The sequence below is a fragment of the Ochotona princeps genome, chromosome 25 (genome assembly GCF_030435755.1).
Source record: "Ochotona princeps isolate mOchPri1 chromosome 25, mOchPri1.hap1, whole genome shotgun sequence".
Classification (NCBI taxonomy): domain Eukaryota; kingdom Metazoa; phylum Chordata; class Mammalia; order Lagomorpha; family Ochotonidae; genus Ochotona; species Ochotona princeps.
This window is the reverse complement of record NC_080856.1, coordinates 26,362,707-26,375,035: the sequence shown is the minus strand read 5'-3', so window position 1 is coordinate 26,375,035 and position 12,329 is coordinate 26,362,707. Positions and strand designations below refer to the sequence as shown.

The window sequence follows — 12,329 nt, the reverse complement described above, 5'->3', positions numbered from 1 at the left end:
AGCAGGGATGGCACAGCCACCCCGCACACCTTGGCAGAGCCAGTCCCAGCCCACAGAGAGCAGGGGCGTATGCTTCAGTTAATACAACAGTTTATGCAAGATGAGATGGTCTGGAACCAAGGAGCAATCTTCTCTAAAATACAACTTTTTTATTCATTGCACTCTCTGAACAGCAAAGGCCAAGCAGGACTATTTCACTATTCCCAAAAGACCCACCCGGGTCAGGGACAACTTACGGATTTCCACTCAAAGCGACCTATGAGCAGCCAAAGGAGCCCTTTTGTCCTTCCTGGCTGCCAAAACCGTGACACGTGCTCCCCCAAGCTCCCCCAAGCTCCCCCAAGCTCCCTCAAGCTCCCTCAAGGCTCCAGCCGTTGTGGTCACTTGGAGGGGTGAATCAGCAGATGGAAGATCTTCCTCTCTGTCTCTCCTTCTCTCTGTATATCTGACTTTCCAATTACAAATAAATAAATCATATTAAAAATATTTCCAGTCTGGGCTGGGGGACTCTGACACTGCACACCCCCACCCACACATGACTGTTCAACAGGAAACAATTGTTTCCAAAAAAACCCAATAAACTCCAGCACAGTGAACACAATATTTTTTTAAAAAACACACTGTTCACTCTCATATATGCCCTCGAGTGCCTCAAAAACCAGAGGAGCCTAAGTGACAACAACATAACATCCTCCCCTCCCTGAGCATGCTTTAGAGAGCTGATGTGTGCTTTAGTTTTAAACCAGGAAAAGTATCCAAAGACACAACCAACAGAACTGTTTATTAGACTTCAACTGCTTTATGGTGCTTCAACTGCTCTAAAAATGAAGTAGCAGTGGGCTTTCCCTTACAACGAAAGATCCTAAAGAACTGCCAGAAATGAAAGCCGAGCGCCTTATTATTGTTTCACAACGCTGAAAACTCGAGCTCACGGACTGGAACTGTGGGGCGTTCTGTCATGACGATCATTGAAAGCACAAAATGATTTAGCCAAGACAAAAAAAAGTTCTGTGGATTATTCAGTTTCCCTCTCAGGCAACACACACACACGCACGCACGCATCGGATGGCCCAGGGTGTTTCAGTTTGCTGACTCAGGGAGAGGTGTGACTCCAGCACCCTGGCAGCCTGTCAGATGTGCGGACCCTCAGGTGCCCCGCCCCACCCAAGTCCGTCAGCCTTTGCATTTTAACAAGGTGCAGGTGATTTGCATCCAACTTACTGTTCGAAGCCTCTGAACCAGAGCACTGAGGAATCCATTTGCTTACTTTTCCCCTAAGACACATCAAAATGAGGCATATAGAGGGGTGGGAGAAGACCACCTCGAAAGGTATGGTAATTTTCCTAAGACAAAGAACCCACCCTTCACACAGTGCAGAAACACTCTTGTCGCCCAGACCCTGTATTTACAGAAAGTAATGCAACCTGAATGGCACGCAGCCAAAAAGCGCAATTTTCCCAACAGATTTGCTAGTTCCCAAACTTGTCATGCTCCCCCAGACATGGGGCTTCTCCACCCCTACACTCCTGCCCACATCACTGCGAGGCAGAGAGAGAAGAGATGGCAAACCTCACACAAGAACACTGTGACGTTGTTAACCTGTGACGTGCAGCCCCCTACCATGGGGCACCCAGGCCCTGGCTCTGCCACTCTTGGAGCTAGACTTGTCTGAGGACTTGCAGTGGGAGTCCTGGATGAGTTGTCTCAGCACCTGCTAGCCCTGACTCTGGCACCTTGCTGACATGTGGCCTGGACCCAGCCACCACCCAACTGCCCCCGCGGCTGCAGAAAGGGGTGCGGAGCTGCAGAATCTGTGGCAGCCGGCTGTGAGCTGGCATTCGGCCTAAGGGTTAAACAGCCTGGGTCTGGGTTCAAGACCCGGCTCTGCTAAAAGCTACCTCCGGATGCAGAGCCTGCAGGACAGCACGTAGCGGATGACTTCAGCAGCTCGGGCTCTGCTGCCTGCCAGGAAGGCCCAGCCTGTGTTCCCAGCTCCCGACTCTGGTGCAGCTAAGTTCCAGCTTTCACAAGCATATGGGCCATTGAACCAGAGTAGTGCACATCCCTCATTCCCGCTCGCTCTCGCTCAAATATTTATTATTATTACTGTAAAAGAGTTATTTGTTTTTATTTGATAGCCAGATATACAGAGAGGAAGAGAGAGAGAGGGAGCTCTTCCATCCACTGATTCACTCCCCAAGTGCCCACAACAGCCAAAGCTGAGCCAATCCAAAGCCAGGAGCCAGGAACTGCCTCCAGGTCTCCCACGCATGCGCAGGGTCCCAAGGCTTTGGGCCGTCCTCGACTGCTTTCTCAGGCCACAAGCAGGGAGCTGGATGGGAAGTGGAGCTGCCAGGATTAGAACCGGCACCCACAAGGGATCCTGGTGCATACAAGGCGAGGACTTTAGCTACTAGACTACTGCACTGGACCCTTAAATATTTTTTTTAAAAGATTTACTTATTTTGTTGGAAAGGCAGATTTGCAGGAAGAAGCAGAAACAGAGGGAAAGATCTTACATCCACTGTTCACTCCCCTAATGACCACAACAACCCAAGCTGAGCCAGTCCAAAGCCAAGAACTGTGACCGTCTTCCAGGTCTCCCACATGGATACAGGGTCCCAAGGGCTCGGGGTGTCCCGTACTGCTTTCCTAGGCTGCAAACAGGGACCTAGTCTGGAAGTGAAACAGCTAGGACATGAACCAGTGCCCATGTGGGATCCTGGCACTTAAAGGATTAATTTATTGAGCCTTCATACCAGCCCCGAAATGTCTGCTTTATTTAAAAAAATGAAAATACACAATGTTTAATTTGTGTCACAAAAATTCATCATCTCTTTCACATTCCAAATAAGACATTCTAGCTTCCTCGCTTTCTTTAGAGGCTGAGGTAAGAGGGTGCATGTAAAACCGACACAGGCCACATATTGACTGCCTGGGCAACAACCCGCTGTTGGTAAGAATTCTCTCTCCTGGAAATGTGAGCTGCAGTGTCCTCATTTCAAATAAAACAGTGACCCTTCTCTTTTCAGCGTCTTAGTCAATAACCTTATTCCTATTCCTTCTTGTGGAACATCGATCATAGTGAAGGCAAAAAAAAAAAAACTCATTTGAGAAAAAAATTTTCTTCTGTGAAACTCAGGTTGGAAAAGAGAGATTAAAGTGAAAAAGAAACAAAGCATGAAAAACAGAGCCCACAGACGGCAGCTCCTCCGGACTCCTGCACAAGAATGTTGTATTTAAATTCTAATTAATGGCAGTTTTGTTGAAGTGTCTCGAATTATCATCTAGATGCTGGTTTCCATGGAGATCTTTTTTCCTCTAGGAGATGTCAGATCCCATCTAATGTTTTGTCTGTAATAGCTGACAACCTGAAGCTTTCTGTGCCTTTCATTCTGAAGGGGTAGGAGAGAGGGAGAGATGATGTTAGAATATCAGGATTTACTTTCCTGTGCGCTAAACTGTGTTTTATTTGCAACTGGTTTCTGAGCCTGCAGTCCGCAATTACACATACTTTGAAACGTAGTAAATGAGAACTATAATCAAATTTATTTCCTATAGTTTTTTAAAAAAAAAGGTTTCACTCCTCCTTCTCCTACCCACTCAAGGGAGCAGACGAGCAATTGGATGCTGAAGAATTCAGATCCCTTTTGAATATTCTGTTCATAAAATTATCTTGTTAAGCAGTTTCTAGTACTGAAGCACCTGCCTTGAAACCTCTATTAATTTTTCAGTCTGTACATGTAATCAAAAATTATATGCTGACAATCAAGCTTTTCACACAATTAGCACTATTGCAGGCTGCCTGAGCGCATTTGCAGTAGTGAAAACCACTGTCTGTCTGCTGCATTGGCCCTTGAGGGGTTCCTATCATTTACCAAGGCAAAGTGGGGTTTCTGTACTTTGTGTTGCTTTAGATTTCTGGGTTTACTGCATTGCTCAGTGGATGCTACCATCATGCAGAAGTATCTGTTGTCCCATCAGTCCCTCCCCAGGTGTTCGGAAGCCATTCAATGACCCTGACCTTGCACCATGCACCAACCGCAGAAAGAACAAACAGACCAACTTGCTAGATTACTTTAGACCACGCGATGCTGTTGATCATGGGACTGATCCCTTCTCGCCAGAGACAGCTTAGTTTCAGCTTTCTGAAACCCGGCTCCTGGGGCCTGGTCTTATAACCTCAAAGAAGACTTTAGTTCTCCAAAATTGGATGGGTGTACCTATCTTTTAAGATTCACATGAAGACCCAAAAAAAGGGAATACATGAAAATGATTTAGAATGGTGCCTGACTTACAGGAACTACTGGTATTAGTGTTTCCTGAATAGCTTGTTCCTGAAAGCAGCAGAAATTGGTCCAAGTACTTGTGTTGCTGTCATCAATGGGGGGGAAGACCCATGTGAGTTTCAAGTTCCTGGCTTTGGCCTGGCCATTGGAGAAATGAAAAAGCAAACAGGAGTCTTCTCTCTCCCACCCTGAGTCCCCACACAACCTGCAACTCTGCCTTTGAAATAAAATTTTTTAAAAAAAAGTATATCCATCACAAGAGAACCAGTCACCTAGGTAGAGGCTGCTCTGGATACCTTCAGGAAAAGGGTAAGATTTGATGAAGGAAAGCAGAAATAAAACAGACAACCAGGCAGAGTGCAGTGTCCGGATCAGAAGAATCGTGCTCCCCTGCAGCAGTAGGGACCTGTGTGCCCAGAAGGTTGTGTTGCGTTAACAAAGTGTCCCATAAGGGAAGACAGAAAAGAAATTTGGCCCAAGGGAGACCTTCTTCCCATGCCAAGTGTTCAGATTGAGATCAGAGACAACGCCACCATATGTTCAAGTGTTTTCCTCTAGCTTAGCTCTTGTCATGCTCTAGTCATTTCAGGTCGCTTCTACAATTTCCACACCTTCCACTATGTGTTGGTAGCCTCGAGGGAAATGGGAAGAGGCCTACCACGTCTAAGCATCTGTGTTTTCCCATGCTTCTGTGGCCAAGATGCAATGGTCAGTAGGCTTCAGACCACAAAGGAACTGTGCCTTGGTCCACTAGCCATGCAACTTGAAGCAGGAAAGCCAACTGTCCCATACCACCATGAATATTATACAATAGACAAAACGATTGCAAAGGGTTGTCATCATACTTGATGTATTTTGAAGGCACACATTTATTATTGAAAGATTAAGAGATCTCTCTGCTTTACCAAAGATAAGAAATATGACCTACCTCCAAAGCAGTGCACCTTGTAAACATTCCCACGTAAGTGTACTAAAAGCACCTGGAACTCCGTATGTCCAATTCCCTTCACGTCTCCTCTGGCGGGTCCCACCCCAAGCCCCCTGAAAGGTGGAGCCTCAACTGCTCACTTGTCCCTTCCTGGCCTTCAAAAAGGCAGGGGAGCTCAGATTGACCTTGGAACCAACTTTACCTGGGTTCTAATTCTAGCCGGATCATGACAGGAACGTGGACAGCACAGGGCCCACAGGGGAGTAATCACAATATGAAAGGACCAGGAAGGGATGCAGGAGCTGAGCAGCCAGAGCAGACACTTTCAGGGCCAGCCTTGTGGCGTAGTGTGGGCAAAATGGCCACCAGAGACATCAGCATCTCATGTGGGCCCCGGTTGACATCTCAGGTGATCCACTTCCCATGCAGCTCCCTAATGTGCCTGAGAAACCAACAGAAGATGGCCCAGACCCTGGGTCCCTGCCATCCACCTGGGAGACCTGGAAGAAGCTCCTGGCTCCTGACAGCAGCCAGGTTCTGGCTGTTGCGGCCATTTGGGTAGTGAACCAATATAGAAGATATATCTATGTGCGCACTCACATGTATCAATTCTGTCTTTCCAGTAACTAAATCTTAAAGCTGAGGCTTTCATCTGCAAGAAACTGCTGACAGTCTGTATGGCATGGCTTATGCCAGGGAAGTATATACATTAATAACCAAATCTTACTGTGCCTTGATGGTGTGCGACTTAGAATGTGGTAACTACAAGGCCATTTCAGGCAATTCACTCTAAGTAGAGATATTCATAATTCAAACCACATCCATGCTTTAAATCAGTATTTGACTATATAAACCAAATGCTTTGACAGTCCCTGGAATAAACAGATTGTGTACATGAAATCAGAAACCTTACTAATGAAACATTTTGCCTATTTTATGGTCCATTGTGTTTTGCCAGCAAAAAAATAAAATCTGACCTGGTAGATATTCTACAGAAATTGGAAGAATGAATGAATGAAGCCATCAATAACATCTGTGAATATACTTCTTTAAAGACAGGCTGTTCCCCATTCTCGGGGACTGGGATGCTGGAGAGGCTGGATAAGGCTTCTCCCCTCCCCTCCCCTCTCCCCAGAAGTGAGAAGAAACAGGAAGTTTGGAAACCTTGGATTTAAAGGAGGACTCTATTATACATTTTTTCTGTAAGCCATTTTTAGTCAGATAGGAAGAGTTTATGATTACTGTAATGACAGCAAATAAGTATAGCGATGAAAGATCTTGGCATTCCTGGACTAACATCTGGAACTTTGAGTATCAATCCAGTCTATTCCAGAAAATACTGGGGCGGAATGGCCAAGTGAGCTAATAGGACAGCAACTGATTACTCTTAGCTTTGCAGCGGCTCTGCCTGTTTCCTTTAGCTACACTAAAGCCTTAGCTACACTTAGGCTAAGACCAGGTAAAGCTGCTAGCTCCAAAAATCACTTTTGTAGTCACTAGTTTGAAGAATACATTGAGTGCTCAGGATTTGTGCCTGTGCCTGTAGGTCTGAATGACACCAACAGGAATATATACATCCAGAAAAGAATGAGTCCTAAGTAAGAATGTCAAGTCCAAGGAAGCAAGGATTCAATTGACATACTGATAGAATCCATAATCTCCTTTTTTCCATGGGAACAGAATGAGGAAGAATTCTACCCACCTTTTTCATTATCCTGAGATTCGTAAAGACTATAACCTGGTAATAGATTAGTAAAAGGCGAAAAATTTATACGATCTGAAGAGAAACCAGAATATATGTAACCTGGTAATAAATTAGAAAACTCAGTGTTGTCAGTCTAGCACCACCATATCTGCTTTCTTAGGCACACATTTAATTATCCCGAAGAACTACTTTGAAAATATTTTTTTTATCTTGAGTTGGTACTGCCATCCCAGTAACCATGGCTGTGCTGGAGACCAGGGAGAGCTGTTTCTGTAAGATTGACCTTAACTTCTCAAATTCAAGTCCAACTCAAGTGAAACCATTTCGGAATGTGAATTAGCCTTGCATGAATTATAACAGATACTCGGCCGGCCTAAGGCCTGAGGATTAGCCTTCTGTGTATTTGACATTTTTATATCTTAGCCAAGCATCTAAATGGAATACACCTGATACTCATTTTCTGTCAAACAGAAAATTGGTAAGACTGACCATTGCTGTCTCAGCTTTTACAAAACACTTTCCCCTTACAAGTTCTAAAGTATACAGTATTCTGCCAAAGCTGTGTAAAACAGTAGGTTCATGAAATCATTGCTTTTTAAGCTAATGCTGTCAGCTCTACAGAGCTCTTCTACAAAGACCACCAGCTGTAAACCAACAAAGGCGAAGGGAGGCACATTTCAGCCATATGGGAGAAAACTCATTTTAATCAGTAAAAGCCATGTATCAGTGGAACTGGAACAGAGCAGCTCAGTGGGTTCTAGAATTCTCTACACCTCCTCCACATGAGCAGCAGTGTTCCTCCTACCAAGAGCGAGAGTGGTCATATGGACCCACCCATCCTGTTGTTCATTTACAACAAGAAGCGTGAGAAGGATCGTAAGAAACAGATATCAAACTGTTTGGGATTGATGGTAGACTTACGGGATGCTTCCTTTCTTTCCGCACAGCCAGTGCCGATTTCCCATATAATCCAGGACAAGGGCAAGCCATCAGAAATGGGGTCAACAGAAACTCAGCTATCATTGGAGGTAAGTGGAAGATACAACAAGCTTTCACATGGCTGCTCTCCGGCAGAAACCGATTTTTTCAATACAGTAACAGTCTAGCACAAAATAGTGACATAGATATTCATGTCATTCATTTTGCTGCTTCATGTGGCATAAGATTGCAAAGTATAGTAGGGGAGAAACTGAAAAAAAAAAAATATTGGTGGTAAGCTAAGCAAGAGCTGAATATGTAAGCAGGCAAGAGCGACAACAGCCAGGACATTTCTGCGTCACCTCCTCTTTTTTCGCTCTCTTTTCTTACATCCAAAGTGATCCAGGTTCGTTTCCTATAGAACTGGGAATGGGGACAGGCATGGAGGCCAGTGGTCCAGATGTTCCCACGGTGTAGCAGAGTGCTGGATTTAATACCCAGCTCCTACTTCTGTTTCCAGCTTCCTGTTAATGCCAACCTTGGGAGGCAGGGGAGAAAAGAAATAATTGAGTTCTTGACCATCCACATAGGAGATTGGGATTGACCTCTGGGTCCCCATCTTTAGCCCAGCCCAGTGTGTCACTGGGGAATCTGGGAAGTGAATCAGTGGGTGGAAGCTCTATTGTATGTCTATCTGCCTGTCAAAAATTTCTAAAATTATTTTAAAGGAGAATAAATTTGAAGCCTGTTTTTAATTATCTTAATAAAAATGAGAAAATAAGCCAGATCATCTAAAATACTCCAGTCTTTGCTTCTTACCACGGATAGTTGCAGAAAAGTCTGACTACTAGAGCTGTCCCACATGTTGAACAATGACATCTTTTTTGCCCACTGCCCTGTCCCCCTCTTCCTTCAGCTTCTTATCCCAAAAAGCTGTTTCCTTCCTAACGTGCAGCTACTACTTTAGTACACACACCAAAGATTTAAACTCTGACAATGAACATGGATTTGGCAGAGTCCTTTCCCACAGGAAGAAAGCAGGCACCTACCAGGGAATTTCAACAAGTCTGTGAAATAATAAATTTAAGAGAGAAGTTTATTTTGCTGTAAATTTTTAACAGCCATGTACCAAATCCATGAAAATGGATATTATGAAAAACCTGTGCATGGGTTTGCAAATTTTTGCACCAAAATAGATGTGTTCACAAACGTTTTGAAGTATGAATATATAATTAGTATAATTAGTATGAATATAAAATTAGAATGCACTCAACATTGTGCTTAAGTTACATTGTAAAAAAAAATTGTTATAACCTGATCAAGCTCCCTCCTGGTCTCATTGTGTTTTTTTGCTGTAAAACCAACTTTATCAAGGTATATCGTGCACTTATAAGTGTAAGAGCTCAATGATCTTTGACAAATGCATTCACTCATAACCACAAGGTACAAAATATTTTTCATCATTCTTAATGCTCTGTCTTTTTGGAGATTCTTCCCTTGTCCCACAACTCCTCCCCGACCCCCAGCCAAGGCAACCTCTGATTTGCTTTTACTACAGATTCATGTCTCTTAGTTTCATAAATTGGTCCTTATTTCCTTTATTCAGCTTTGTGAAATCTAGTCACTCTGAAGCATGCTTCAATTGGCCATTTATTGTTGCTGCCAGCTTGTATTCCATTGAACAAATTGTTGCAATTTATCTGTTCACCCATTAATAGATATTTGGCTTATTTCCAGATGTGAGCTATTATGAATAAGGTTGCTAGGAATATTCTTGTATAAATCTTACAAGTATAGTTTCTGCTAAGTAATTACCAGCTGTGCAATTCCTGGTTATTACAGAAAATAGATATGCAGATTTTTTTTAAAAAGTTGCCAGCTTTCCAAAATGATGGAAACTTGTTCAGTTCCATGACCAATGTTTGAGAAGCCAACTTGTTCTATGTATTTCCAACACTTAGAATAGTCATTTTTCTAAATTTTAGCCACTCAAGTGGATCAGTAGTAATGTCTCCATGGTTCTGATGTGCAATTATCCAATTATTAGAAATGCTAAGCACTTTATGCTCATTCTGATTTTAGTATCAGGGTAACACTGGCCCTATAATATCTGAGTATTGGTTTTTCTTCCTATATTTTGATATAGGCAAGTATAGAATTGGCATTATTTTCTTAGGCCAAGTTTGTGGATAGTACTGCTCATGTCTTCTAAATTCTTCTGGAATTTAATTGTTCTATTTGTTATTGACAGAACAATATGAAATATCCAAGCATCATCGTGAACTGGTCAGATTCAGCCAGTTTCCATCAGTTTTTGCTTCATTTAAATTGGAAATATATCTCATATTATTTATGTCACCTTCTTGATAGTTTACTCTTGTCACCATGAAATGTTTTATTCCTAGCAACCTTGTACTGACTCATTAATATGGCTACTTCAGTCCTGATCAGTGTTGTGTAGTATATAATTTTTCACTTCTTTGACTGTTTAAAGTTCATGTCTTATAGATATCACAAACTTGATTCCTATCATCCACTCTTTCCTTATTCAGAGCATTTTTATGTATATTTATTTATACCTGACCTAATCTGTATCGCTCCATTCAGTACATTTTTGTGTCAGATATAATTGTGAATCTTAGCTCTACAAGTTCCCTTTGGTTTCATTTGAAACTTCCATTTTGCTACGCATCATGACAATTTCCTTTCAAGCCTCTAAACAAATTAAAAACTATTATCTTAATATTACCTGCTCATCCCATTATCTGTCATTTCTGGATCTCCTTCTAACTGATCACATTTCCTGCAGCCGAGTGACATTTTCTGACCTTTTTGTTTGTAGTCTGGGTCACGTTTTGTCAGATGCCTGACACCATTAATGTTACCCTTGAGTTCTAATATCTTATTGTCTTCCTTGATAAGCACTGAAGTTTGCTTTGACAATTAACTTTTTTTACCATGTGATATGTTTCAGTCTCATTCGAAAGCCTTTTGGGGATGGATCTAGTACAGCCTCAATTCTAGTCCTGCCTTCCCACCTCTTCTATAGCCCGCATGTGATGCCCTTGCTGTTCAGTGAGGTCCCCGTAGAAACTGTTAGAACATGAACATCTAGCTACTTTCTGACCTGCTGGCATGCCATCACCTAGTCACAGATCCAGGGAGGTTTCTGGTGCTTCTGTAAACCCCTTCATGCCAGAAACAGAAGGCTCATCTGTGTCATTGCGGAAGTCCCTAGTCTCACATAGGAAACAGCCATGGAGGGACAGTTCCCCTTTGTTAATTAACCGCTGGTGTTTCTGTCCCCACCAGGGGTCATCGCTGTAGTCATTTTCACCATCCTCTGCACCTTGGTCTTCCTCATCCGGTACATGTTTCGTCACAAGGGCACCTACCACACGAATGAAGCCAAGGGGGCCGAGTCCGCCGAGAGCGCCGACGCTGCCATCATGAACAATGACCCCAACTTCACAGAGACCATTGATGAGAGCAAAAAGGAATGGCTCATCTGAGGGCTGGCTTACTTGGCTAGGGGCTGGGGAGGGGGGCGTCCTGAGGGAGGAGGGGAGGGCCAGTAGCACCCTGCTTCACACTCTAGAGCACATCCTCCAATACCAATCAGCACAAGCTGGGGGTGGGGGGGCAAGCAACACGAGATTCTTGACTGACCACCACACACACAAAAAATACTTTTTAATATTTATAGCCGAGTTTCCCCTTCTGTATCCAAACAAAATACAAAAAAAAAAAATGCTTTTAGAGTTTAAGCAATGGTTGAAATTTGTAGGTAATACCTGTCTTATTTTGTGTGTGCTTAGAGGTGTTCTAAAAACCCATGGTAGCAGGGCAAGTTTTCTACATTTTTAAGAGCCCTTAGAAAGTGGATATTTTTTTCTCGAGAAAAGCCGATGCACATAACTCTACATGGCCTCCAACATTCTCTTCTTTTTTGCATATCGTCAACTTGGAATGGGCTATTGTAGTCACGACTTCATGTTTATACACTGTTTCTTTGGATGTTCTAGCAATTGGAAAAGGGAAGGGCACAAAAGAACCAACTCTTTGCCCGTTTTCAGAGACCTCCCTCCGTCTATGCTGGCTGAGGGTTCCGGCCCAAGACCAGCAGGACAAAGCAGAGAGGGTGATATTGCGTGTCATGCGTTAACACACAGCTGGAGAGAAGCATGAAACAGCCAGGAGAAGTCGTGTACCGTGAGATTGTTGATTTTTATCTTTCACTGAATTCTACAAGATAATATTGTTCCATGTATGTAGTCTTAGGCTTACTTAATATCTGTAAGTATCAACTATAATACTGTGGTGAGCAGCTGTTCAAAGATTTTTCCTCTGTCTTATCTACAACGTATTGGACCACATGATATGTGTAGAAGCACCTCCAGGAAGAATGAGAGCCAGATGGTATCGTTTGTTTGCTTTTTTTCAATAGTTACAGCAAAACTATGGACACTTTCTAATGAATGCGTAACTT

General features: G+C 43.2%; 1 protein-coding gene across 2 annotated transcripts in view; it reads left to right on the top strand.

Annotated features, from left to right (window-relative positions):
- CNTNAP2 (contactin associated protein 2) overlaps nucleotides 1-11,806 on the top strand; it is a 1,058,280-nt gene extending 1,046,474 nt beyond the window's left edge. The window contains exons 20-21 of one of the 2 annotated variants that reach the window (XM_058654907.1): nucleotides 7,870-7,950; nucleotides 11,153-11,806. In XM_058654907.1, coding sequence (XP_058510890.1) covers nucleotides 7,870-7,950; nucleotides 11,153-11,352 — 281 coding nt within the window. In that variant the 3' untranslated portion in view covers nucleotides 11,353-11,806. The remainder of the gene's footprint in view (nucleotides 1-7,869; nucleotides 7,951-11,152) is intronic. The other variant, XM_012930541.2, reaches the window with a different exon arrangement.
- Nucleotides 11,807-12,329: the final 523 nt, after the last annotated feature.